The following is a 26,968-nucleotide window of genomic DNA, read 5'->3' on the forward strand; positions in this document are numbered from 1 at the left end:
AGCTTCATCCTGGTAATAAGAGTGGAGCGAGTTACTCTGGAAAAGTGACAGTCCAATCTGCATGTTCATTACCCTAGCAAAACTACAAGATAGAACTCATCCCATCAGCCGGACAGCAAACTCGAAAGCAACGCACAACACCAATTCTGCAAACCATGGTTGATAGACAGGAACAGCACTTCCAAACAGTACGCCAGTTGCACACCACAAGGTGATCAGGAGCCCATTAACCGGAACAAACTCTCATCAAGAAGCCAGAAACCCACATTGTAGCAAGCACATTGGGAACGAAAGAAAGTTCACATAAACAAGAAGGATAAACATAACGAGTCCAAGACATCCAACAAGGTAGAGGACTATAAATTATAAACTGCCCCAGTTTGTTGAGAACAGGCATAGCAGGACCAGTCTGTCCGTGGGTTGTGCAAGTAGGTCATGTAAGGTCGCTTAAGCCTTGGGCTTTCTGGGGGACCTGGATGTAGTTCTCGCACGCTGGGTCGAGGCATTAGCCCGGGGAGACTGTTTAGCAGGACTCTTATTAGTCGTGGTGCGCTTTCGCGCGTTCGCTCCTTTCACCGTGGCGAGGATCCTGGCCTTGGTCTTCTCCGAGGGACGCGTCAACTGACCAGGAGTAGCCTTTGCCTCGGTCTTCTCATTCTTCTGGGCCGGTTTTCGGACGCGGACTGTTGCTCTCGCCTTGGTGGCTCTGACCCTAGGCAGTTTGACCTTCTCATTTGACTCCTTTTTATTCGCTCGGCGTCTCGGGGCTCTCGTAGTCGTACCCGTCTTTTTCGATGCCTTCGCATCGTCTTTGGCCTTCTGGGCAGTAGTTCGCCGTGAGGTCGTGGCTTTCGCGGCTCCACGTACCCGCGAAATGGCCTTCTTAACACCAGACTTGATAGACCGAGACGTAACACGCTTGCGAGTCTTGGTAATGCGGGACGTAGGGCCATCAAGGACAGCCCCGATCCTTCGTCTAGTGCTAGAGGATTTTCGACTCGTTTTCTTCGCAGAGGCGGCCTTCTTAGCTTCGGCTCGAAGTTCCTTTGCACGTTCCTTTTCCTTAGGCCGGGGGCCCAGCACTCCACGGCAGTTGGCCGAGCCACAGCGACATTGTTGAACATTCTTCTGCGAGTAGGGACTGTGGACGTCAATACCCTGTACAAAAATTTCATGGAGAACACTTACTCAAAGTTGTAGTCATAAGTCAACTCTTCCCCGGTCATAACCCCCCGGTCACCAGCAAAGAGAGCCATGCGCGGTTTACCGGCAACCGTCCACTTCTCCATGCGGCAGTTAGGCTCACAGGAGTGGTTCACGAAGCGTGCAATGGAGCCACGCGTGGCATCGATAATCATATTTTGATCAAAGTACATCAAGTAGTAGCACTGGCAATCTGTTAGCCCTGGTCGACCACAAAAATAGAGAAACCAACCTCATTATTCTTGTAAATCGTCCGCATCCGTTTCTCACACTCTGACTGAGTGATGATCTCGCCCGTATACTCCACAATGATCTGGTTGGGGTCGAACGTGCGATTGCTGCGGACACCATACCCACGATCCGCCGTCTTGATGACTTCGACGCCGATGTTGTACTTCCCGCCAGCCTTGGTTCTCTGCTTAAGCTCGTTGAAGTTGCGGTTGCCGCACCCCGGGCCCAAGCTGCAGTTGCCGTCGTCACATTCGTAGAACATATAACGATTCTGACAGTTCTCGTCACAGCCGGTCTCCTCCGTGCACATACACTTGGACAGTTCCAGGTCCTTGTTTGCTCTCCAGATGCTGCCAGCCTCTCCAACAAAGACGTCTATTACGATTTGTTAGCCGTTATCCACCGCGTGGTTCTACCACACTTACTCTTGTTGGTCTTTCTCCATTCGTTGGGCTTGGGCTGGCCAGGAGGCAGCGGCGAGAAGATGTCAAAGGGCAGCTTAAAATCCCTGCCCTGTCGGAGAAGACGATCCCCTGCAAACATAGGGAGCGGGAGAAGCTTCCGTCGCGCACCACTGATGCTTCTTCTCTTGGATGTCTTGTTATTCTTGTTCTGCAGGGGCCGCGCGCTCACGGGTTCCTGGCCCGCGTACAGACCATGAGCTAACCAGCGCTTCGGCCGATACCGCGTGACAGGGGCCGGCGTAGTTGATTCATCCCGCTTCTCCTCGTTTTCTTTGATCTTCGCGGCCAGGTCGCTTTCAGAGACGCGTCTTCTCTTTGTCGCGGGCTCATTATTTGGAGCCTGCGTTTCCTCCTTGACGGGAGCAGGACGAGGCCGCAGACTTGCACGTCGACTGTCATCCTTCCCCTTCTCCACTGCGCCACGGGAGCGTTTACCCAGAACGCTCTGCGCACGGCCGACGAAATCCGAGGCCTTCTGCAGGAGGCTCACGCGTGACGAGCGCCGCAAAGGCGCGTCCTTTCGCGTGTCTGTCGGACCGGAGGACTTCTCCCTGCCATTGAAGCCCTCTTTGCTGAATACTCGCTCTACACGCTTCCTCAGCGTGCGCTGTTGCAAGGGCGGGTTTGCTTCCGAGGGCGACTCCTGCGATGACTTCGAGACGGGGGTATCGGGAGCCATTGGGTGGTCTTCTGGCTCGGCTGTGTCAAGCGCGAGGTGAGTCTCGCTCCATAGCGACGACTCCATGACCGCGATGCTGTGTCGGAGGTGGGATGAGGAGACGGAGGCGGCGGCTACGGCACCGGCGTGCGTTTTCTTGCCGGCGACGGCGAGGACCTCATCTGTGACAGGAAGGGCATTCTCAACTGCCGGGGACAACGTCTCCGGCGTGTCTGTGTCGAGGCCGCTGCGGAGGTCGGCGGCTTTCTGTAACGAGGCGCGTGCTACACGTGTAGATCTCCGGCGGAGGGTGGGTTTTTCTTCAGTCGACGCGTTTTCGTTGTTGCTGGATGTCTCGGAGCGACTGTTCTCCGGGGTCAGGAGCTGTTCGGTGTACTCAAACGCCATTGTGTCGTCACGGGGCTCGTGCGGGTGGTTCTTCAGGTCCGGAAGGGTTGCGGGTGTCGCAGGAGACGCGCCGGACGGGAGTCGTTGGGGTTGAGTGTCCATCCCACGCCTGGGAGGGATGGTCTGGCGAAAGAGGGCAGAAGGGCAATAGCTTGACAAGATCTAGCCGTCACAGGAGGTAAACACGAGCAAATCTGAGGATGGCGTGGTTCGTAAGACGCGGGGAGCGTGTGGCTTCCGGTTAAAAAGCTGACCTGGGGGACCAATGCACACGGAGTCTCGTCTTATCAGGAGTATAGGCGGCTGATAGGGGCTAAGACGGGAACGAGCATGCTACGGCCAAACAAGAAATAGACGTCCACCGGGCCAGAGACGGGGGATGGGGAGAGAATGGGGAGAAGATGGGAGTTGAGGTGCGGAGGAGAGGAGGTGGGAAGAGAGAAGGTCCGTATCGTCCGCCAGGGACGGAGGCACCACCGCGGAATGCTCAGGGCAATCGTCCTGTCACGCCCCACGTCGACCTGGTCTTGCCCTCGTCTCCTCGTCAGGCCAACTTGAGACATGTTTTTCTTTCTTTCAACGTTCTTGACGTTGTCTACAAGCTACCTATCACCTCGGTCTTATTGCTGTCCGTCCAGGCCGCGTGTATCAATCTACGCGCCCATACCCCATTGCACCGCAAGACACAACTACCTATATAAAGATTATTCATAGTCTATCTATCTGCAGGACTTTGCGCGCCCATATCATACAGATGTCCCTTGGGATGCCTAATATCAAACAATTCCCACCAAATAGCCCTATATCAACACCGTCCATGATCCACCACGAACGGCGGCAACGAACAAAAAGGAAATAGAAGATCGTCATAGAGAACGTCAGCAACGGGTAGTGAAAGGACAACTCGCTCTAGAAACAGACGCGGGATATCAAAAGAGAGATGCAGAATGGCCATGAATCAAAAGAAAATGTCACAGGGAAGGTGATGGATATACATTAAAAAACGTTAGCGTGTTGGATAAAGCAATAGGTCACTCAGAAGGGAAGTTCCTAATTGTCGAAGAAGAGATCTGAAAGTGTATCGGAAATGCGAGGTCGGTCTATTCTGGACCAGGGGTCACCCGCTGCATCTCAATGTCGGTCTGAGGCTCAACACGGCGCGGGAGATATTTTCGCTTCACTGTGCTCAACCGTTGGTCGCCCTCGTGATACGGTGCCTTGAACTGCATATATGTCGGCGGTCGTGGTCGCATCAGTACCGAGATCAAGTTCCGGAAGATGTTCCCTTGTGTGAACGGGCGATGGCGGTCGGCCTTTGCGAACTTGTGGGAATTCAGGTATTCTCTCGTCGTCTCGCCGCGCCCGACCAGGAACAGATGGTAGGCCCATAGAGAGGCCGGATAGGGGGCTGCAACAGCCCCATAGATCACCATAGCAAAAGGCACTCGCCAGTGGTCGATCGCGGCGCCAAACGAGATGCCTTCACGCAGACGATACACGAGGAGATGTGCGAGACTGGCCCCGAGAAGAAACAAGGCGAGCAGGGTCGATGAGCTCACAAAGGTGAAGAAATACCGATAGTTTCGGCGACCGACGCAGTTGTTGAGCCAGACACAATGATGGTCCAGCGTCTCTACACAGTTGTCGCACACACGACAGTGGTAGCACCGCGGCGGTCGCCAAATGCTACAGGTCTTGCAGTACTTGACCGGCACATCCATCGCTGCCACATCGGATGTGGCGAGTTTGACCATCACCCAGTCGTTGGTTGGCGGCCCTATCGCCAAAGGATCATCTGACGGGTCCGGCGGAGGCATCTGATGGAGATTGCGAGGGATAATCTGTTAGAGATGTTAGCAGGATGCCACGGTCTCCGATCCGGATACTTCTTACCCCGGGATCCACCACAGACGCGTGAATAAACGAAGAAATGCAGACACAGAACAAGTATGCGAATAGGATCGGAATTGCAGGTGAAATGTTGTGCCAAAGCCAGGGACCTCTGCGTTACGTTAGTAAACACTTCCAACAACCTCGAGAGAGGCAAACATACGAATAGGCAAAGAATAGCGCCGAAGGCACTATCACAAAGATGCCAGTTGCAATGTTGACCGGTTTGTCCCGGGAGTTCTGAAGTCTCCCGCCGCCCCAGAAGATAGTATTCCCGATAAAGTACTCATAATTTTTGCCCTGGAGGCCTTTTTCCATAGCCCGGTTCTGCTTCTCGAGAGACTTGGGAGATGAGCCTGCTGACGATAACCGCTCATGATTCCGTCCGTCCCGGTGCTCCTGTCCTGCATTCTTGTTCTGCAAGGTCAAAAACGACAGCGGAGACCTTTGGGGTGTCTCCGGGCCATTTCCGCCATTATAGTTGATACCCAGGTTGAGATGGGGCGGCGACTTTTTGATCCTTTCCTTGTCATGGAGCAATTTGGCACTCTCGCCCATACTCCTGGCAGTGGTGTTACCGGTGGGACTGGCGTTGGATGTGTTGCGGTCCGGTATGATAGGGTCGGTGAATTCGGTGCCGCGTGATGGCGGCACTTCCTGCTCCATTGGAGGAATCGAGCTCTGCTGAAACGTACTGTTGGAAATCAGACTCCGTCGGTTCTGGCTTGTCTGGTCTCCCCAATCCTCAGAGGATGCCGTAGTGCCTTTCGTCATGGGACGACCGCGGTGAGCCTGAAGGCGCTGGGAGGACATCGGACGAAAGAAGCCTTGCGCCGTTAGCGATGGGATATGGCTACGGCTCAGTCGACTGCCCGAGCTTCCTGGTCTGTTGGTTCCTTGACTGATGACCGAGCTTCGCGCAGGGGGAGGACCTCGTCTGGACACGGACGGCCGTGACTGCGGCGGCTGCGATGAGGACACGCCGGTATTCGTTTGCGACTGTTCACCATCATCCGTGATATCCGTCACGCGAGACGAAATGCCCCCAACGGAGGGAGGGCGAGGGATCCCCAGGACATGTTGCGAGGGCGGACGGTTGGACGCATCGCCCGCGCCCGAATTTCCGGACGGGGCGGCCATGACTGTATATGATCGAAGGCACTATGCTGTTAAGAAGAATCTGTTTCTTCCGGTCTCATTCCGTGATTGAAAGCCGCCTCGAAAAGCGAATCGATTGTTTCCGGGTCCGCACACCGGAGCGCGGTGGCCGACGAGAGAAATTTAAGGAGCGACGACGAACGAAGACGAACAAGAAAAACACGCAAGATCGAAGCGAAGAGAACGAGCGTAAGTAACCTAGACTAGTGACAGAGTTCTCATCAGCTTCATGCGACTTGCGACAGGAAAGGGACGCGACTCTCTATGGGGATCGGAGCCCCCTATGGTGAGACACGGAGACTCGTTACCCACCTTGCGATATAGTTGCGACAATGGACTGTACGGGAGCAAACACACAGACAGCACCTATCGCATCACGGCCTTACCCCAAACACGACAGGAGACGGCGGCGACAAACAGGGACGGAGACGGAGGACAGGAGAAAGAAAACGGTCTGGAAGTCCGCATGAGCCCATCATGATCCCCTGGTCAACCAAGTAAGGTTAGCCTCATCCCGCATATCGCGCTAGTCTCGATCAGGCGCCCACACGAAAGACGGGCTGAGTCAGCTACGGATGGAGCCATCGGAAGGTCACGTGCTATGAACATCATCGTCCGACTTCTCCCACTTCCTCCCGCTTCCCCTTCAAGAGCCAAAGCCTGTCCAGCTCCAGCCAGATTCCCCCATAATCTCGCTTCGCACCACCCTTCACCATGTCCTCCATCGCCGCCATGGCCTCCCGCCGGGCCTTCGCCCGCCAGTCTCTGTTCCGCGCCCCCCCGCGCCGCTTCTACAGCTCCAAGCTCGAGGAGGCGAACCTCGACAAGGCGCCCAAGCGTGACCCCGAGCTCTACGTACGCCGTCTCCCGCGCCCTCCGCCGGGCCAATGGCACTACTGTGCCCCTGGAACGGGTCGCTAATGTCTCCTGCAGGTCCTCCTCGGTGTCATGTCCGGTGCTTTCCTGCTCGCTGGATGGTGAATAATTGCCCCGTTCCTATTTGTTCAAGCAGCATCATATCACCACCACCCGAAAGCGGCCCTCGTTCCAACCCCCCAACACCCAACAAGCATACTCGCGGGCACACCGCCAATTGTACTGTCCACAACTCCGTCATTACTGACACCCTCGATCACAGGTACTTCGGCAGCAAGCCCACCTCCGTCACCTCCGAGAGCAACGTCCGCATCCCCGACAGCGCCATGCCCTGGGAGCGGGATGACGATGGCAAGAACTACAAGTACCAGTACCACCCCCACGGTGACAAGAGCCAGCCTCTTCGCAACGCCCCCAGCGCGCTGAACACCGTCATCGTTCCCAACGTGACTCTGCCCGCTGTATGTCCAACTCTTCATGTTGCGTTTGCCTGTGTTTCAACAGAAGCTGTCCCAGTCATAGACGAATCGCTAATGTTTATAAATGCAGGACCTCCACGAGCGCTTCAACAAGTACGGCAAGGAGGAGTACGACTACTAGATGTCATACAGCGTAGGCGGATGTCGGGGATGAGTTGAGCCATACGCTCGACACGGACTGCTGTATACTAAAATTACGTTCCTGTGAAGTCTAGAGGGGGAGGTAGACTGTGAAGGGGCTCTGTGCATAGTATTGTTTTTGATGGGACTCAATTGGAGATTGACTGTTTTTGTTGCGCTACAACCAAAGTCTTTTCGCCAATCGCTAGTCATGTACAATGGTACAAACACTCCCACCCCTGGGTGTTAATCAATCATGTACAAGATCACATTTCGTTAGATCGAACAAGGGCGCGGACAAATATTACTGCTGAAACGAAAGTACATGAAAGAGACTGTCGGGGGTAAGGTGGTAAAACAAGAAAAGTAAAAAGATATACGCCAAGATCAACCTATTATAGAGACGTGTTCTTTCAAACCTCAGTCGCCTCGTTACCCTCGCTGGCAGGTTTGGCTTTAGGCGATGATGGTTCTTCGACGGAGCTTCCGTCCCCAGCTGCGGAAGCCGGTCCACCCTCGACAGGAACTTGCTCCTGTTTCTGGAGGGTCTCGGGGTTCTGACCTTCAACATCTGGGTGTGGCGGAGCGGGGGGAGCCACTTTGCCGTCAACCATATCGACCAAATGTCCATTCGCTAGCTGAGTCTTCGTCTCATGCCGGGTCTCGAACGACACCTTCCCCTCCGCGGCCAAGGACGAAACTACTTCTTCGTCGAGGAGGTTCCCATTTTGGTCACGATATTCAACCCGTGCCTGAGCACGAGGCGGTTGCGGTTGAGCCTGCGAGGTGACTCGGGCTTCTTCCGCCTTTCCTTGGCCTGCTTGTTGCTGTTGATCCTGCTTCACCTGCTGTTGCTGTTGTTGCTGGGGTGGGATCGCAACAGGGGGCGCCTGTGAAGAAGGAGCTTGGGCTTGTGTCGTTGGTACAGCGGCGTTCAGGCTTGAAAATTCAGTGACGTATTGGGACAGCTAGAAGCATGGTCAGTACTATAAAGGGGCAGGAAAGCAGGGCCTCTTGATTCGAGGTGCTTACATCGGTATAGAAGGTGTTGCAATCGAAATCCCAGCTGCTCAGGAGCTTCACACTTCGGCAGGCATCCTGTGTCCAGGGGTTGCCATATACCAGTGGCGAGTAAAGCGTAAAGGCGAAGATGCCGCCTGCGAGGAAGATAGAGGCCAGAACCTTGCCAATTGCCGGCTTAGATGCCAATCCAAAAGCCTTCACACGGTTAGCCAGGAAATCAAATTCCTGGCTGAGGGCAAGGATCGCGAAGTAGAGAGCAGGGAAGTAGTGGTGAAGGAACAGCTGACGAGCCATGAGGAAGAACGGGAAATAATGGAACGCCCAGCCAAGCACGGTGGTACCGATTTCGTAGTCGAAGCGCTTGAAATTCACGTTCCGGTAGTCACCGCAATTTCTCTGCCAGCGGAGAATTGCAATGCCCTTGAAGATGATGTAGATACCGATGGCCACGGTGGAGGACCACCAGATAAAGGGGTTACCGAGGAGGTAAATCTGGCGATGATCTCTACCCCAGAAGTTGATACCGCGAAGGAGAGTGGGCCAAGAAGGTGGACGGGAGTCCCATGCGTGGGACTCAGTCAATCCAGCGTTGGTAGTCCACATGACCTTCTGGAGCTCCCAGAATTTACCCAAGAAGCCAGGGTTACGGTAGTTGACCTTCTCCGCATCCGCGGGCAACATCGGGTGGCTGTTGGACTCGACATACCAGAGACTGTTGGGCAAAGTGCCTCCCTTGGCGCAAGTAACCTCTTGTTGTTCCCAGCCCCATTCCGGAAGCTTGACCTTGTGCGAAAAAAGCACACAGCCGGTCATGACGTGGACCAAGCGGAACTTTGTCTGGATCGTCCGAACACGCTTCTTCGCTTCCTCTCCGTCTGAGTGCGACTTGACGATTTCCACACGGAACATGTCATTGGCATCACCGGGGAAACCCTCATAACCGTAGGCAGACACCTCGAACTGCCAGTCCACATCCGTCACAGGAGGTCGCTCATCATGCGAATGGATTCTTCTACCGGTCGTCAGATGATTGAGACGGATCACGGCGCCATCCTCCACATATTCAGCAGTTATGTTGTCCCAAGCAAAGGGGCCAGCGATTTCACCGTACGGTCCAAGAGGCTGGGTTTGGTTCTCCATGACGAAGACATTGTTGTCGTCCTTGTGGGGGTAGAGGGTGACCTGTTGCTGTTTACTTCCCGTGGGGTACATGTGAGGGTGGGAGTGAAGATAGCCGCCTTGCGTGTTCAGATGCCGGATGGAAACCCGAGACCCGAAGACGACATCGGCCGGGACATCCTGCATGGCCTTGGAGTTCAAAGTCGCCTGGAACTCGGACGACATGAAGCCATCGCCCTCTCCCGGGTTAACCAAGCACAGGAAGTGGATGGCGAACATTCCACAGTAGAATCCAAGGGGAATAATGATGAGGCAGAAGACGCGAGCAAAGAAATGCTTGAACCATAGGCGGGGTGTGACGGTCTTGGAATCTCCCAGCAGCACCCACAGCTGAAGAACAGTGAGAGAACCAACCCAGGCGACGGTGAAAAGGCCGACCCATTTCACACTTAGGGTAGCACCCAGAGACAGACCCGTTGCGGCCAGCCAGAACCACCAGGGTGCACGGAAGGCGTACGCGGGACCCAATTCATGCTGGTTTGTGAAGCACGTGAAGGACAAGGCGGTCAACGATGTGAAGAACACCAACGGCGAATCAAGGAGAATGAGACGAGACTGGGTGACGAGACCGTTCTCTGCGAAAGATTAGAGCTGCATCCAAGGGCATGCGATTGTGCTCATAACATACCGAAGATCACAGCACCCGCACCCAAAGCGGCAGCCGAGGAACGACAACCCGCGGCTTTCAGGGTCAAAAACATGATGGGTACGGTCAGCACACCCATCACCGCGGGAAGCAAGCGCATCGCAACATATGGCACACCCGGTTCCAGATAATCCTTTCCAATCTCTTTGAAATCGAATGAGCCATCGAATCCAGCCAGCCAGCCGGCAAGAGTGATGAGCAACTTGGCGAGGGGAGGGTGAACGTCCATGAAAAACCGGCCCTTGATGTACTTGGTCGCAAATCCGCCGAAGCTATTCGTACGTATTAGCGTGGCTATTCGAGCGATAGGACGATTCCGCGGGCACTGGAACATACTGGACTTCGTCAAAGACCACGCTCGAGGGTTGGTAGATTCTAAACAACCGGACCACCGCCGCAATAAGGGTGAGGAGTGCGAGCGCCCTGTAGTCCGAGGAGGGAAGATTGAAGATGTTGTTGTCCTGAACACCTTCCGAGGCATAACTGGAGGTCGTCGCGGGGGCCTTCTTGCGGTTCTTCGGTCTGGGAGAGCGACTGGGAGAGCGTCCGGATCTTGGAGCAGGCTGGACGCGCAAGGCGTCATTGGATTTGTGAGACATTTTGTCTTTGTGGGAGAAGAAAGCGGTAGGAACCAGAGAAAACAAGTAAGAAACGAAATAAAGATTAGGAATATGCAAAGACTATGCAAGAGATCGTAGTAGTACGGCGGAGATTGAGTTGGAATGTCGCTCCGACTGGGGGAGCTTCAAGAACCCCTCACGCTTTCGAAACGAACCAGGAAACGGGAAAGAGTCAATTCAGTCAGTCAACGAGAGTCAAGAATCGAAAGGCGAAACGCCATGACACAGAAGAAAGAAGAGATCAATGGGGGGAGAAGAAAAGAAGAGGGGAAGCATGAGGGTTAAGAGTGATGGTGACGGAAGACAACACGTGTGGATGGAATGTCCGTTTGAGGCCAGATCGTCGGCGCCTCAGGCTCCCGTCAGCATGAATGACGGTGGCAGGAACACGGGCTCCCACGAAAACAGCGATATCTGTTGTGAACGGATTATATTTAGAACCAATTGATGAGGATGTCGGTTTCTCTGACAGCGAGGGTCTGCTTTATGACAGGCTTCTATAGACAAAGTAAAATAGTTGTATGCCTTTCAATTCCAGACTACGGGGAACCTGAGGCAAGCAAACTTCCTAATCTGGATTAGTCCATCCTGACCTATCACAACCAATAGGAGGTCTCCTCTTCCGCGCGGTTACTGCCGCCACACGCCGCCCGCGCCAAGCAATCAGCGGAAAGAACATGAGGTTATCGTCGTCCAGCTCATGCAGAGCTCGTCGTGAAGAGGTATTCCATCGTCCGCTCCTTCGCCGTCAACATGGCTTCTACCAGCAATGGAAACACTCCCACCGCGCCGGAAGAGGTGGGCAAACCTCCAGAGGGGGTCGTCTTGCCGCCCAAGGATATTCGAGGTCCGTTTTTTGTCCCTTCCCTTCGGTCACGTTTTGCGCCGTGAAAGATAGCCGTTCAATACTGACACCTTGGACAGCGATCGTGGAGAAAACCGCCGGATACGTCGCCCGAAATGGCATTGTCTTTGAAGGTGAGTCGTTAGGCCTCTCCGAACCGTTCTGGTGGGCGGCTGCTGATGGCAACGCGCCTTAGATCGTGTCCGCGAAAAGGAGCGCAATAACCCCAAGTTCTCCTTCCTGAATCCGAACGACCCATATGCGAGTTTCTACCAGTGGCGTCTCACGGAGATCAAGGAGGGAAGAGGAACGACGGTATCAGCAGGCCGGCCGGGCGAGACCGCAGCTGCTCCAGAACCCGAGAAGCCCAAGGGACCGGAGCAGCCTCCTGACTTCCACTTTTCCGCACGCATGCCGATCATTAACGCGCAAGATCTGGAGGTTGTCAAGCTCACTGCGCTGTTTGTCGCCAAACGAGGCAAGTCGTTCATGACTGCGCTCTCCCAGCGCGAAACCCGCAACTTCCAGTTTGATTTCCTGCGGCCGCAGCACAGTCTGTATCAGTTTTTCACCCGGCTAGTCGACCAGTACACTATCCTCTTGCGCAATGAGGGAATTGACGCAGCTACGACGGAGAAGAAGCGGATCGCCGAGCTCGAGAACAACGTGAAGAACCGATTCCATATCCTGGACCGAGCGAAACAACGCGCCGAATGGGTGAAATATCAGGAACAACAGAAGCAGAAGAAGGAAGAAGAGGAAGAACAGGAGCGGATAGCCTATGCGCAAATCGATTGGCACGATTTTGTCGTTGTTGAAACTGTGCTCTTCACCGAAGCGGATGACCAGGTTGACCTTCCGCCTCCCACGTCGCTCAACGACCTCCAGTCCGCTTCCCTCGAACAGAAAGCCATGATGTCCCTCAACCCCCTTCGCATCGAAGAAGCTATGCCGACAGACCAGGAAGCTCCTACATACTACAACGCCTACCCTGCCCAACCCGAACCTGTGCCTCAACCTGTCGGTCCGGCATTCCCACCGCAGCCACAAGTACCTCAGCCATACCCCGTCCCCTCTGCTGCCGCCCAGGAAGAGGAGGCTCGAATTCGCGAGCGCGCACAGGCCCGCGAACAAGCCGCTGCAGCCCAGGCGGCCGCTAAAGCCGCTCCGGGCCAGCAACCGATGCGTATCCGTTCGGATTACGTGCCGCGTGCGCAAGCCCGACGCCAGAACGCTGCCGGCGCCACCGCCCTCTGTCCCAACTGTAAGCAGCAGATCCCGGTGGCGGAACTCGACCAGCACATGCGGATCGAGCTTCTCGATCCCCGCTGGAAAGAGCAACGGGCCAAGGCCGAATCCCGCAGCGCCACGACCAACTTGTCCACGGCCGACGTGGTCAACAACCTCAAGCGTCTCGCCAGCCAGCGGAGCGATGTCTTTGACTCGACCGTGCTTCCGGAAACCGGTGATCCCGAAGAAGAAGCCCGCAAGAAGCGCATGGCAGTGGAAGGGGCCCCCGGTCAGGGACCCATCCCTCCAATGGTTGGGCCGGCCGGGGCGCCTGCTAATCCTCAGAGCATGAATATTGACGAGCAAATCCGACACATCTACGAGCGGGCCAACGAGCGATACAACAAATGATTCAATCAGCTTGGTTTGGATTTTTGGGGATTCTACCGGATCGTGCATGGGCGTTTTCTCGTGTTCCTGGAGTTTGCGGTCATTTCACCTTAGTAGCTGACTATGAGACTCCAGCTGTAAAGTATGTGTTTTGTGTTTTGATTGGAGCTACTAGGTAAATATATATTCACGACTCCAGTGCTGGACTACCTGATCATCCATCAACAGCCGTAAGCGTCTAGGCGTAGTAAAAGCAAGCGCAGTCGCTGCTGCATAGTGCACTTGAATAGTACCGATTTGCATTCCTCGTCTTGAGTTCGCAATATATATAGGACAGGGTGCCCTTGTTGGATTTGGTGTTGTCTGTTGCTCATGTTCCGTCAGAGAATGCGTAAATTATATACATCCGCGACTCTACCTAGTCAGGTCGTATGCCTTTTTTTTTTTTTTTTGGTGCTCATCTCTGCTACGGCTTCCTTTCTGTTCATCTGCTCCTCCCTCCATCTGGACGGTCTCCCACATCGCAGCCAAGTTCTCTCTACCCTGTTGATAACGGAGATCCCTCGCGGACTTCTATATTCAGAGCTATGGACGAATCCCGATTACATCGCGTACGCCTGGAGCGAATCTGGCCAGATCGTCTACCATCACACCGGAAAGAAAATATACGAAAGAAAGCGAGTGTAAATTAAACCCTCAAGAGTAAAGCACATCTAAGAGTCAAGAAGATATCAAAAACAAATCCAGCCCAACAATTGCCTCTAACCGACCCCTGTAGACTCAGCACTGAACCTTCACAATGGCCAAGCAGACGTCTGATCAGGATTCTGACTCAAGGACGGCGCCCTTAGTAGTTGCAAACGCAGACGCTAAACCAGTAGTCAGTACACCAACAGGACCACTTCAAGCCCAGATCAGATCACTCACCTGTCGTCGTTGCAGTGACCACCGTGGTAGCCCTCACCCTGGGCAATGCACTAGAAATGGTTAGACCCGGAGATGGAAGATAGGATGTTCGTCAAAAGGAACATACAGAAGCGCTGCAGGCAGCATCGCCGGCACCCCAGATATCGCCGAGCTGGCAGGAGGAGCGGACCTTGAGGTTCTCGGAGGGCACGGCAAAGGCCATGGAGCTGAAGAGGGCGACGGCGCCGAGGAAGACGGTGGAGAACTGCATTTTGCGAGTTGTTGTTTGGTTGAAGGAGATTGAAGTAGATTGGATTGGAGATTGATGGCTTGTTGTTGATGAGAAGGGAGCAGAGAAGCGGGCGCGAAGGGGCTATTTATGCTCGAGGGTCAGGATGTCTTGAACATTATCGACCATCTGAAAGAGTACTATCTATCTTGAAGCGAGTTGCTCTTGCATCTGGGCTTCTCGTATTCCTACTGAGACATACTGCTGTGCAGACTCCGCTTTTGCAGCGAAAAGTATAGATCGACACGACTCCCCAAGTATACGATGTTGATCAGAGCCCTGCGTTCGTGTTTAGGCAGACAATGGGCCCTCTCGTATACATTGACGCTCGACTACACAGAAGTGAAAGATCTGCATACCTCGGAATGGAGCCGATGGAGATGTAGTTATTGGGATCATCGACTATCGTCCGTAGGTCGTGAATTGTGCCCGAATAAGGCAAGCCCTAAGATCGGGTGCCAGATAGTCCAAACGCCCCAGCCGGCTGACAACGGGTACGATTGGACTGCACGACGGACGATCTACCGCGATCGACAGTGGCTGACACGAGCCTCAAGATGCCAGTGATTTCAGTGGTCAGAGTGCGGTGCCAAGTTGGGGGCGTCGTGGGGATGTGCTTAGGGTTCGGGAACTATAGCTATCATTGCTAGGTGTGGTATATGAGTATAGGAGTCTTGGAAGGGCCATCGCTTCATGTTCGGCCAATCCATCCTCATATGGATAACTACTATTTATGGACTCGAGCTCTGTGGGGAGTTTGTCGACTACATCTGAGTTGCTCCTTTCTCATTGATTTGTAGTTATAGCTTCCATAAGAATCAACTCGCTGGGATACGTGTGGACCTCATCGTATTCACAAATAGACGACCCCAAGGTACTTTCTTGGCCATCAGGGACATTCATAGTTGGTCCGAACCAACGCCGATCATCTAGGGGGAGTTGAACGCTTCAAGCTGAAGGTTGGGAGTCCCAGGCGGACTCGGCTGGTGTCAATAAGTCATGGTGCGTAACCTCGATTTGTGCCGCTGACTTTTGAAAGGAATGAAACACGGGAAAGCAGACAATCAGGTCGTGATGAGGGGGTAAGAGAGTAGGTGAATTACTAGGAGAACGAGCTCATCTCCAAGTGCTAGGACATTGCTCGTGGTGTTTTACTGTGGGCTCTAACCCAAGTCTTATACGAGATTCCTGAGCAGGTCTCTATGCAATTTGGAAGCAGAGTCATCAGGTACGTATAGAAATACTTATACATCTACCTATCTACTCAACCGTCTACAGTTTGTTACACCCGTGGTCTACCCGACTGATTGACACAAGCCAAAGCATGAGCAGACAAGTCTATATATACTCCATGCTTTGTTGACCTGGGCGAGGACTGGAAGAATGATGCCTGGACATATTGAAATGTCAACCTCTATCACACGGATTGACTGCCTGTTGGAAACATATCCCAACAAGATACCGAGCACCAGTAGTTTGAAGCGACTAACACACTGGAGATGGACTGTCCTACCAGACACTAAACTCAGCTGACTACTGGCATATCGAAATGAACCGGTGATGGATGACTTTTTCAGGGCCAAAGAATGCTATAAAAGCTGCGACCTGTACAGCATCATATCCCTCTCCAGCCTCAACCCAGGTAAACCATTCGCACCATGTACTCGCTACTCCTACTCGCAGGCCTCGTCCTCGCATCCCACCATGCACCCACATACCACTTCCGTCCCGAGGCCGACGCAACATACTGGCAGGCAAGTCTACGACCCCAGCCCTAAACGTATATACAGCGCAGACAACCCTCTAACCTCCCCAGCCCAGCACCCCCCTCCTCTTCAACTTCAGTCACTCAAAGCTCCTCAACACCACCTCATCCACCAACTCCTACTGGACAAGCTCCTACATCACCAACACAACCAACGAGCAATACCTCCTGATCTCGCATCTCCTCGTGGGCCCCTCAGACCGCTCCTGGTACCGGGCCTCCGCCCTCAACCTCGCCAACCCGTCCAACTACACCACCACCGTCACCTCCAGCACCGCTCCTGTCTTCCAGCCAGGCCCGCAGCTGCGCGCCACAGTCCAGAACAGCGGCTTCGAGGGCCTCTCCGCCGACAACGTCGCGTAGATGCGCACCTTCAGCGCTGACTCCCCCGTCCTGACCTTCGACCTCACCTACGCCGCGACCTCGACGGCCCTCGTCAACGGCGGCATGGGCCTGTTCGCCTTCGGCAGCGGGCGCACCTACGAGTGGGGGCTCCCCAACTGCGTCACGACGGGCAGCGCGCGCATCAACGGGGCGCCACTGCGCGTCGACCCGGCGCGCTCGTTTACCTGGTTCGATCGCCAGTGGATCGAGGCCGCTGCGGCGGCGAGCTGGACGCGGTTTGAGCTGCATGTCGCGGGCTCGCGGGACAGACTGAGCGTGTGGGCGATTGACAGCGGCGAGGGAGGAGGCCCGGGGGTTCGCTTTGCAACGATTCGGCGGGGAGATGGCGCGCAGCTTGTTGTGCCGGTTGGCTTTAGGGCGGATTACACGCGGCAGTGGTATTCGCAGGCGAGTGGCAAGCTGTACCCGCTGGACTGGGTGGTCACGGTGGGTGAGGTTGGTGTGTTCCGGATTGCGAGCATCGTTGGGGATCAGGAGATTGCCGGGGGTTCGGCGTTTCCTACGGCCTACGAGGGATTCGTGACTTTCGATGGTCGTTTCGAAGGACAGGAGGTCGGCGGGTTTGGCGTTGTGGAAATTATCTTCAGCGGGGAGAGTTGAAGCCATATGGGCATGTCATTTATTAACAGGACTGACTAGGAAATGGGCTTGCGCCCTTGCATTCACACCATCCGTACATCAGACCCAAATGTGGCCATCATCATCATGTCCGACGCATGAAACGGCAGGGCCAGGAGCCAAGGTCAGCGAAACATTAGGTATTATGAAATATGAATAACGGAAGGCAAAGGCAAAGGAAACATCGAACGCTCTTCGCAGGCATCGGCAGTCGGTGTCCCGATCTAAAAGTCAAAACGACAGAATGCAGTAGGAACTGCATCAAACTTGGCTCAGGATGGCCTAAACAAAACATTAATATACACAGTTGAAGGCGTAATAAGCATTAATAATACAGGTCAATATCCCAAGGGACAGTAGATTACCAGAGGGATATCGATGAGGACTAGACGCGATGCTTGCATCATCGCGTCTGGTGGTCAATGGTGTGTTCCACGGTGGCTTCATGAACCACGGACTCCTCGACCGGCAATGGAGTTTTGGGATCACAGCCATCGACATCAACGGCGACAATAGTGGTGTGTTCTATACTTTGCTCCGACTTGGCGTCTGGTATAGAGCCGATGTTGGGGGCCTCGTTCTCGAAAGATGCTGAGACAGCCGCGCTGCTAGCCGGTGATTCCGAAGCTGCAGAGACATAGGGATCTTCAGCCACAGACGATCTGCGGCTATCTATGTCGCCGGGCAGGTCGTGGTAATCTTGAGGCAGAACAGGAGAGTCGGCAGATTCGCAGACTAGATCCCGGCCATCATCGGTGGAGACACTGGGAATGGTATGCAAATGTCGCTCGATTTCAGGGGCATTCTCAACACCATTGGTTGGAGCAGACACCGGTACGATGCCACCTCCAATGCGGGACCAGAACATTCTCTCCCGCAAACGCACCGTTTCCTCCCAAGCGTCCTTTTCTTCCTCCGCGTCACCGACGCGGACATGTCCGTCGAGGATTAGGCGGAGATATCCGGTGAACTCGCAGCACGACCGCACTCGCTCGAGACACAGAACGCAAAGGGGATATCTCTGAGCTGTTTCGCTGTCCGAGGTGCGAAACCGATGGGTTCTCTCGTTGACAGGCCCGGTCCGCCGGTCGCCACAAAGCGAACAGGGAAATTCATACTTCTTTACGCTTTGCGGCATCGGTTCCACAACGAGGCTCCCCTCGCAGATTCCACTGAGCACAGAGCGTCGAGTTAGCCAAGAAATCCCCGGGGCCGCATCAAGTCGCAGCGTCGGCTCAATGTCCTCCGAAAGAACGCGTTTGTAGAAGCGGGTTTCTTTCAATGGGATGTGAGAGGTCGAGGGCTGCGGCGACGATAAGCTTCCATTGGGAGAGTGAGCCGCCTTCGCTGGCGACGAAGATGCCGACCCGAACCCACTGGCGCTCAAACTGGCGAGACTCATGACGTTCAGTCCCGCATAAGAGCCGCTTGCAGCCCGGCTGGGAGGCTTGGATGTGCAAGACAAACTGAACAATTCCTTGAAATCCTCGAACGCCTGAATATCGGTCCGACAAACCGGTTTGATAAGGTGAGGGAAGCTGGTGGACGGGCCGGGAGTGTGGGTTTCAATGTCAGGTGAGGGTTCCAGCGCCGCGGGACTTTCAGCATAATTCGATGTAATTCCAGAGATACGCTGAGGCCCAGCTGGGGAGGAGGGTGTCGTCGACGCGACTGTACGGGTTTCGATGTCTTCTCTTGGCACGTTCATACCCTGGAGGACGGCCTTCAGCTCGGAGAGCTGTTCTTGCTGCGATGCAAGCAGTGACTCGGTGTCTTTCACTTGAGAACGGAGTTGCTCGTTTTTCTTTTCTACAGCTTCGCGCTCGTGCTTAGCCGCAGCAACCATCTGAGAGAACAAAAGCAGTCAGTCGAAGGTCATCTGGATCAAGTACAAGGCGCATACCTTATTAGCCTCCTCGAAGAGCGCCGCTGTTAGCGTTTCCAGTTCCTGTTCAATTCCCTTTTTCTCCTTCTCGACCAGAGCACGCTGCGCCTTTTCATCGGCCAAGGCGGCCTTGAGACGCATAATTTCATACTCGTAGTCGGACTTCTTGACCAGGACTTCCTGTTCTATATCTCGCCGATACTTTTCATTTTCTGTTTCCAGAGTCTGAATCCGGTTCCGTGCTTGCTCCAGTTCTTGACGGGCGGCGACTAGGTTGTCATCCAGGGTGGTCTGTGTGTTGATAGCTTCGACGAGCTTCACACTGAGAGCAGCGACTTCGCTACTGAGATCGGGATGATGCGATTGCGGGGAAGAGGATTCGGACGCATTGAGATGATTCCCTAGTCGAGGATCCTTCAACGTACTGAATCCGCTGTCCGGAAGGTTTCCGACGCTCGTCGAGCGAAGGTTAGGGTTTGGTCGGCTGGGCGATAGAATGGCCGCCAGATCGTTTGCCGACTTCGCTTTCGTGAGTGTTCGATCGGGAGAAAGGGAGCGGTTCTCCGTGGAATTGGATCGTTTGTGATTGGTGGTCCGGGGGAGCATGGTGGATGGGGAGAGAAGACTGCGGCGAGAATGGTAAGAGTGGAAGGCAATTAAACTGGGGATAAAGTCAGTCACTATTCCACCATTGGGGTCAAGGGGGGGAGAGGCGAAAGGCGATCACGTACTCAGCCATGGTGATGGGCGGTTACGGGATTGCAGCAATGGGAAGCACAATGACGGAAAGCGGGTGTCACGACCACAGAGAAGATGCTGCTCGATTTACTGTTCCCATCTGTAACGAAGTCGACTGATGAAAGAGCGTTGGGGGCTGTATGTATCGAGAGGACGATGTAGGGGGTTGAAAGTCATGCACTGTCCCCGCCAGTGCGCAGAATGGGCGGCGATGGGCAGATGGGAAAGGGAGCGGAAGTCGATGGGGAGACCACGACGGAGGGAAACAGGATCGAAGGATAGACGAAGGGTGTGAATGACGAAAGAAGGGAGAATGGAGACGATGGAGCTGGAGGAACCCCTCTTTGTCTCTGGATCGAGAGGGGAAGAAGAGGAGAAGCCGTCGATGGCGAGAGTGAGAGAGAAGAAGAAAGGCGAGTGGCAGTGATGAGGCGCTAATGTCGAGGCGTAATACCGAATACCGCACTAGTACCGGGAGGTACCAGCCACGGCGACCTTAACAGTGGGAGAATGCCAGTGCACGGAGTACCTCTAGGTACCTGGGGGTACCTAGTATTCGTCCACTTTAGGCGAAAATCCACGGTAAGACGATTCTCTACTAATACTGTGCCTTCACTCGTGCTAAATGATTCTTATTCATCTGGTAGTCTCCTCCCATTATTGAATTTGCTGTGGTTATACCAGCCTTAGTCAGCCACCGGATCGGGCATGCCGATCGCCCCGGCCGTGTGTTCCCCTTGAGGCAATCACTAGCAGATGGCCCCGTTGGCAATGATACAAATACACTGCGACTACTGCTCACTCGGTCGCCTGCATCTCCTCGGCTCCAGTGACCGTATCTCCCTCTCACCTGCCAGAATCATCAGACGGACTGAAACATCTTCATGCCGGATATCATGTGGGAAGATCCCTGAATCGGATTTGGTGCCACGTTCTGCCGCCACCCCTCGCGCCAGCGCGCCCATCTAGGTCGTTCTATTACAGACTCGCCCTCATTGTGGCGAAAAAGATGTGAGGAATGCGACGATGCCTGATGAGGCCATGCACAACCTGTGACGAAACTCAATGGGAAGTTTACTGTACTCCGTAGAAGCTTCTGTGCGACTATTCTCCCCTAGTTGGACGATCTCGAAATAGTCTCTATCGGGAAGACACCTGTGCCTTGGCGGGTCCGATGACGACACTCGCAGCAAACAAGGGAATCTCGCAGCTCTGAGACATCGGAGGCCGTCCCGCGCGGTTCCTATTTATATCGGGATATCGGATATCAAGGGTTGGATCCGCGCCCCTCGTCCTTTTGATGCTGCAGGTAATTTGGATCCATTGCGTTAGGTACCTAGTAGTATCCATAAGAGCGGAATGGGGGTCTGGTACCTTATCTGACGCGACAGGGACAAGCCGTATTGAACGGTGTATGGTTTTGTATGGCGATGAACGGATGCCTCATGGCGCCCCACTCCGCTGCGGCCTTGCTGCCTCAGGCTTGAAACAAGTGGGGTTGAAACTTCTCCAACATCTTTAATCCACCAAACCATAACTCACAGGCACGTTCGGTCCTTCTTGCATCGCGTCGCTGTCTGCAAGGAGATCCTGGGTACGACCGACAGTTTCGCCCAATCTTGCTTAGCTTCATCCCTTGTATTCCATCCACCTCGATTGGAACGTCCCACACCGAAGAATCATGGCCGACGCGGAGCTAGAGGAGGTGAGTACACTCTTGAAATTGAATCCCATCGGAAGTTGGGATACGCCGTGCGGGAACCCCCGGTAGGCCAGTTGCTCACTCCGATATAGATCAGGCGGGCACGCCTTGCGCAGCTGCAGCAACAAGGGGGCGGTCGAGGCGCTGGCGGAGACAACCAGGAAGAACAGAGAAAGTAGGTTCAGCAATCTGCCCGGAGAAATGATCATTGACTAATATTCTACAGGCAAGCCGAAGGTATTCCACCCACCACCAGGGCCCTCCCCCACACGTCATCGCTGACACCTGCCAGCTGAACGTCGATCGGCGATCCTGAACCAAATCCTCGAGCCCGAAGCCGCCGACCGTCTGGGCCGCATTCGCCTTGTGAAGGAATCCCGGGCCGCGGATATCGAAAACCGCCTGATCATGCTGGCCCAGACGGGCCAACTGCGCCAGAAGGTCTCCGAGGACCAGCTTAAACAGCTCTTGAACGCTGTTGCCGAGAACCAGCGCAAGGACGAGGAGGAACACAAGATTGTGATCAACCGTCGGAAAGGAGGATGGGACGATGATGATGACCTGTTGGATCTGTGAATCCACCATGCATTTGGTAGTGGCTTTGATCTTACAAAATGTCTCTTGGTCCCTTCGGTTCCACCATCGACAGGGTGGTCATAGGCGTTACGACTGGTTATGATGCAACTGATCTTTTCTTCTTTGCGCTCTATGTCGCTATCTCGTACCAGCGGCTAACGAATTTGATCTTCCAATGCGATGCGACCAAGGCCGCAATAATCTACTAATATACATAATGCCAACGCCGGCCCAGACAAACCTAGTGGAACATTCTTACTCCGCCTGCTTCAACCGCTCCTTCTCCCGCTTCTTTTGCTCGCGGATCATCCGCCGGATTTCCCTCATATCAGGCGGTCTCTCGATCCCCAATTCCCTCCGTAACTCATTCACATCTTTCTCCAGGATCTTCTCCCAGTAGACACAGATCAGCTCCTTACTGCCGAGCCCACTGCGCACCGCCCAGGGCAAATAGATCGAAAACAGGCGCTCCCTCTCCGCTGGCTTCAACCGGACGGCCGCAAACATACTCAGCCCCGTCATGGGGATCAGCGTGTTGAGGAACTCGAACGCCTTGAGGGCGAGCTCACCCTCGACAAAGATCGGCAACCCCGTCACAGCGTGGTAGAAATCGTGGCACTCGCGATACCGCTGCATGACGTACGCGCACTCCTCGTCGTCGATGTACTTCACCTCATCACGGGTGTCGGGCGACACGCCCTCGCGGTCGAGCCAGGCGGCGTAGGTCCGGCCCACCGAGTTCTCCGGCAGCGAGCGAAGGTATGGCAGCGGGAGCGTCGTGGAGGTGATGCGTGGTCGGTCGCGGAGAATCTGGCGGCCCGTCGGATCGGAGAGCATGGCGTCGCGGAGGCGGTAGATGAAGTAGGGGGTTGCGGTAGCTTCGCCGCACGCTGCGATGAGGTCTGCGCAGTGTTAGTTGGAGGCGTCTCGCCGATGGTCTCGTGACAGGGGATGTACCAGCTCTCCGGGGGTTCATCAGAGCTCCCACAGCGGAGCCCACGGCCAGCGCACCGCGCTCGATGGCGTTCAATGGCACATGGCCGGGGTATTTGGGCTGCGGACGGCTGAAGATGGAGAAGGCTCGAGGATGCGAGGCTAGGATTGACGATGAGGACGCCGGTAAGGGAAGTTCGCGGGCGACAATGGCGGCTCCACGCCGTCCTAGGATCGACATTTTGCGTCCAGAGAGCTACACGTCGCTGGGGACATGACCGTGTTGTGTTGGAAGACGGCGGAGAAGTTGAGATTCGGGTGGTCCGATGCTCCGGATGTGGCACGTGCCGCACTGATAAGATCGATAAGCTTGCCTTGCTCTTCTCCCACTGCTTTATCTAGATTCGTCTTCTAGACTTGTTCTATACTTACATCCAGACTACTAGCTCAGGCTACCCAAGACAACGCCTTACATATCGAATACAAGACTCGAAGTTCAAAATTTTGAGGAAATTCACACTCCCTGTCCTCCATAAGCTGTCAAAATAACCGAATGACTACCGCGAGGACTCATCGAGATGCGCGCGATAAGCTGGCTGATCTGCAGTCACTCGTAAGCATGCTATCGAGTAGTTATGGCGAGGGACGCAATGACTCATGCTGGCCGTCTTCTCCGCAGCCTGATAAATCGAACAGATTCTTTTGACCTTGGTTAGCATTATCCAGTCAACGTCATATTGTCATCTTAGCGACCCGATTTCACCATGGCAGACGCCAAAAGATCACTGTTGCAGGCACTCGAGTCCGATAAAGAGAATCAAATACGATTACTGCAATCCTTCGTCCAGGCGGCCTCCCCAAACCCTCCGGGAAATACAGAAGCAGCGGCTGCAGTCCTTACCAACTACTTAGCCAGCAAAGGCATCCCCTTCGAGATCATCGAGCCCCAGACGGGCTGTCCTAATATCGTCAGTGAGTTCCAAGGAGGCAAAGGTTCAGGGCCTCGTGTTGTCCTGAACGGCCACATCGATGTGTTTCCCGTAGGTAATACGACGGGATGGACACGCGATCCTTACTCGGGTGATATTAGTGATGGCCGCATTCATGGGCGAGGCGTTGTGGACATGAAGTCTGGCACAGCGTCTCTAGTGATAGCGTACGCTTTTCTATATGAGCGCAGGGAATTTTTGAAAGGAAGCGTTGCTCTTTGTGCTGTCTCCGATGAAGAGACGGGAGGACATTGGGGCACCCAGTATCTCATCAAGCACGATCGTGCGCGGTGGGGAGGGGATGTGATGCTCAGCGCTGAGCCGACTGGTCAGACTATTCGGTTTTCTGAAAAGGGGACGTTGCGACTTTCGGGGACGGTGATGACCAAGGGGGCCCACGGGGCGTACCTGAATCTGAGGTCTGTCACTGCAGTGGACTTGCAGACGTGTACTGACAGATTCGTGATAGTAAGGGAGCCATCCGCACTGCGACTGGGTTCCTCGCCGATGCGATAGAAGCGGTTGAATCCCTGAATGTCAGTGCACAGCCTGAAATCGCCGCTCATCTGCACAATCCCGAAACGCTGGCTATTATCGATCAAGCTATGGGTCCGGGGACATCGACCATTATCGCCCGACCGACAGTCAACATTGGCACGATCAAGGGTGGAATGAAAGTCAACATGATTCCAGACACCTGCCAGTTCGAGTTGGATATCCGACTGCCTGTCGGGTTGACAGCGGAGGAAGTTATTGCGGTGCTGGATTCAATCAAGCAACAGTACTCGAATGCAACAATCACGCTCAGGAAGCAGGAGGCTGCGAGCAATCCGAGCAGCTTTTCTCCAATTGATCACCCCATGATCAGATGTCTCGAGAACAGTGTTCATCTTGTTGGGGGCTCCCTCCCCGTGGCTATTCCATCCATGGGCGCTACCGATTGCAAGCATTACCGATACGCTGGCGTGCCAGCGTACGTATACGGCTGTAGTCCTGAGAGTAGTAAGTGTCATTGGCATCCATTGTAAGCTGAGCTAATGACGGTCTTCCAGTGGCCTCCGCTAACGAGTTCGCGTCCATTGACGAGTTCCTTCATGTTACTAAGACACATGCATTGGCTACGTCGGACTTTCTGCGGTAGAGTACAGGTAATATGTTGGTATTGTAGGTGCTTTAGTAGAGTCGAACGCAGCAAGGCTACATCTTTCGTAGCCCACTTGTTTGGCAACTTTGATGCAATACCACAAGAAGCTTGAGCAGGCACTACCTATACCACGTGCTATATATAGTTGAAGGCAGGTTTAACTACTAAGTCTTGACAGAGGCATACCAATTTCTGAGGTGCGTTGGGTGTAGTATATTCATGCCTCAGGCAGAACATTCCTATACAGGTCTAGCGTGTCGCCTACTTCCACAGTCCACCATCGCGATGTAGATGGACAGAACAACTCTTCGAACAGGGTTTCAGACCTGGCCACTTATTCCGCAATTCGACGCGACATGAACATGCAGAGTCACTCATGTAGCACCTAGCCTCGAATTTGCTATGCCTCTAACACCAATTGATCGTTCTTGATATAAATCTCTGCAGACCTAGTACGCCGCCAGCCAAGCCGCTTGTACCGCCGCAAAATGAAACCAAACTGGTGGCCCGGCGAAGACCATGAACGGTTCACCGAATGGGCGCTCTCCCAGGGCATCGAGGTGAACGGAGTCAGCCCGGCGCGATTCCCCGGTCGTGGATTAGGCATGATAGCCACACGCGACATAGAAGTAAGGCTCCAACGCGACCCCCGCAGAACGACATAACTAACCGCACGAAGGAAGATGAAGCCATCGTCACCGTCCCACTGAAGGCGATGTTAACCATTGAGCGCGTTCCTGCGTCTTTCACCAGCAGGTTCCCCGCGGGAACCCCAGTCCACGCCATAGTAGCCGCGTTCCTCACCAACGGCAACGCAGAGGATCTCAGTCCGTATGAGCTATGGCGAAGAACATGGCCCTCACGCCAGGACTTTGAAGACAGCATGCCCATTCTCTGGCCGTCGTCGCTACGAGTGCCCGGCGGTCAAGCATCCGGGGCAACGGTGCTTCCGCCTTCGATCTCGGGCGCGTGGAATACCATCACGAAACAGAAGCTCGAGCACGAGTACGAGACGCCTCACCAGAACCTTCTCCCGCAGCAGGAGAAGCGCCTCCAGCAAGCGTGGGACAGCGTGGTGGCTGTTTTCCCCGACACGGACTGGGAGAGCTTCTCGTATCACTGGCTCATTGTTAACACGAGGTGTTTCTACTATCTGATGCCCGGGGAGGAGCCGCCGGAGGACAGTAACGATGCGATGGCGATGCTGCCCTTTGCCGATTACTTTAATCATTCTGATGTTGCGGTATGGATGATGCTTTGGGTATAGATTGTTACTGGGCTGACCTGGATTCCAGTGCAACGTCAAATTTGATGGGGAGAAGTATGTCTTTCGAGCCACAAAACATTATGGTATAGCAATCCATCCACTCATGAGACATGAAGAGTCTAATTCGGATACAGACGAAGGAGAGGAGATCTACATGAGTTACGGACCTCATCCGAATGACTTTCTTCTGACAGAATGCAAGTACATCCCGATGGTCATCCATGTAACCAGGCCAATAGCTAACACGCAATAGACGGGTTCTATCTCGACGAAAACGAATCAGAAGTATTATACTTGGATGATATCATATTCCAGGATCTGAGTCCAGACCT

At 54.3% G+C, this 26,968-nt stretch overlaps 11 protein-coding genes across 11 annotated transcripts; 6 read left to right on the forward strand and 5 right to left on the reverse strand.

The window, feature by feature from the left end:
• Positions 1-447: 447 nt before the first annotated feature.
• ATEG_08776 (putative histone-lysine N-methyltransferase (Ash1)) lies at positions 448-2,964 on the reverse strand (the record flags this gene model as incomplete). Its single annotated transcript, XM_001217361.1, has 4 exons — positions 448-1,141; positions 1,189-1,388; positions 1,436-1,809; positions 1,860-2,964. The coding sequence occupies 4 exons, from the start codon at positions 2,962-2,964 to the stop codon at positions 448-450; spliced, it is 2,373 nt and encodes a 790-aa protein (XP_001217362.1).
• A 1,100-nt stretch (positions 2,965-4,064) lies between these two features.
• erf2 (palmitoyltransferase ERF2) lies at positions 4,065-5,994 on the reverse strand (the record flags this gene model as incomplete). The annotated part of the gene is made up of 3 exons (XM_001217362.1): positions 4,065-4,805; positions 4,858-4,966; positions 5,018-5,994. The coding sequence occupies 3 exons, from the start codon at positions 5,992-5,994 to the stop codon at positions 4,065-4,067; spliced, it is 1,827 nt and encodes a 608-aa protein (XP_001217363.1).
• Positions 5,995-6,726: 732 nt separating this feature from the next.
• Positions 6,727-7,488, forward strand: ATEG_08778 (uncharacterized protein; the record flags this gene model as incomplete). Its single annotated transcript, XM_001217363.1, has 4 exons — positions 6,727-6,867; positions 6,946-6,989; positions 7,151-7,349; positions 7,438-7,488. The coding sequence occupies 4 exons, from the start codon at positions 6,727-6,729 to the stop codon at positions 7,486-7,488; spliced, it is 435 nt and encodes a 144-aa protein (XP_001217364.1).
• Positions 7,489-7,900: 412 nt separating this feature from the next.
• pmt1 (protein mannosyltransferase 1) lies at positions 7,901-10,934 on the reverse strand (the record flags this gene model as incomplete). The annotated part of the gene is made up of 4 exons (XM_001217364.1): positions 7,901-8,455; positions 8,520-10,264; positions 10,318-10,607; positions 10,672-10,934. The coding sequence occupies 4 exons, from the start codon at positions 10,932-10,934 to the stop codon at positions 7,901-7,903; spliced, it is 2,853 nt and encodes a 950-aa protein (XP_001217365.1).
• Positions 10,935-11,708: 774 nt separating this feature from the next.
• Positions 11,709-13,440, forward strand: ATEG_08780 (putative pre-mRNA splicing factor; the record flags this gene model as incomplete). Its single annotated transcript, XM_001217365.1, has 3 exons — positions 11,709-11,802; positions 11,880-11,933; positions 11,996-13,440. 3 exons carry the CDS (start codon positions 11,709-11,711, stop codon positions 13,438-13,440), a joined length of 1,593 nt encoding a protein of 530 aa, XP_001217366.1.
• Positions 13,441-15,613: 2,173 nt separating this feature from the next.
• ATEG_08781 (uncharacterized protein) lies at positions 15,614-17,384 on the forward strand (the record flags this gene model as incomplete). Its single annotated transcript, XM_001217366.1, has 5 exons — positions 15,614-15,616; positions 15,748-15,842; positions 16,298-16,394; positions 16,431-16,694; positions 16,743-17,384. The coding sequence occupies 5 exons, from the start codon at positions 15,614-15,616 to the stop codon at positions 17,382-17,384; spliced, it is 1,101 nt and encodes a 366-aa protein (XP_001217367.1).
• A 421-nt stretch (positions 17,385-17,805) lies between these two features.
• ATEG_08782 (guanine nucleotide exchange factor SEC2) lies at positions 17,806-20,026 on the reverse strand (the record flags this gene model as incomplete). The annotated part of the gene is made up of 3 exons (XM_001217367.1): positions 17,806-19,248; positions 19,306-19,948; positions 20,019-20,026. 3 exons carry the CDS (start codon positions 20,024-20,026, stop codon positions 17,806-17,808), a joined length of 2,094 nt encoding a protein of 697 aa, XP_001217368.1.
• Positions 20,027-21,706: 1,680 nt separating this feature from the next.
• ATEG_08783 (DNA-binding protein) lies at positions 21,707-22,303 on the forward strand (the record flags this gene model as incomplete). The annotated part of the gene is made up of 4 exons (XM_001217368.1): positions 21,707-21,730; positions 21,820-21,902; positions 21,954-21,964; positions 22,020-22,303. 4 exons carry the CDS (start codon positions 21,707-21,709, stop codon positions 22,301-22,303), a joined length of 402 nt encoding a protein of 133 aa, XP_001217369.1.
• Positions 22,304-22,558: 255 nt separating this feature from the next.
• coq4 (ubiquinone biosynthesis protein COQ4) lies at positions 22,559-23,477 on the reverse strand (the record flags this gene model as incomplete). Its single annotated transcript, XM_001217369.1, has 2 exons — positions 22,559-23,205; positions 23,261-23,477. 2 exons carry the CDS (start codon positions 23,475-23,477, stop codon positions 22,559-22,561), a joined length of 864 nt encoding a protein of 287 aa, XP_001217370.1.
• Positions 23,478-24,000: 523 nt separating this feature from the next.
• ATEG_08785 (uncharacterized protein) lies at positions 24,001-25,290 on the forward strand (the record flags this gene model as incomplete). The annotated part of the gene is made up of 3 exons (XM_001217370.1): positions 24,001-24,644; positions 24,695-25,198; positions 25,278-25,290. The coding sequence occupies 3 exons, from the start codon at positions 24,001-24,003 to the stop codon at positions 25,288-25,290; spliced, it is 1,161 nt and encodes a 386-aa protein (XP_001217371.1).
• A 567-nt stretch (positions 25,291-25,857) lies between these two features.
• ATEG_08786 (uncharacterized protein) lies at positions 25,858-26,889 on the forward strand (the record flags this gene model as incomplete). The annotated part of the gene is made up of 3 exons (XM_001217371.1): positions 25,858-25,998; positions 26,049-26,612; positions 26,665-26,889. 3 exons carry the CDS (start codon positions 25,858-25,860, stop codon positions 26,887-26,889), a joined length of 930 nt encoding a protein of 309 aa, XP_001217372.1.
• Positions 26,890-26,968: the final 79 nt, after the last annotated feature.

This window comes from Aspergillus terreus, genomic scaffold, assembly GCF_000149615.1.
Source record: "Aspergillus terreus NIH2624 scaffold_13 genomic scaffold, whole genome shotgun sequence".
In the NCBI taxonomy this organism is placed as follows: domain Eukaryota; kingdom Fungi; phylum Ascomycota; class Eurotiomycetes; order Eurotiales; family Aspergillaceae; genus Aspergillus; species Aspergillus terreus.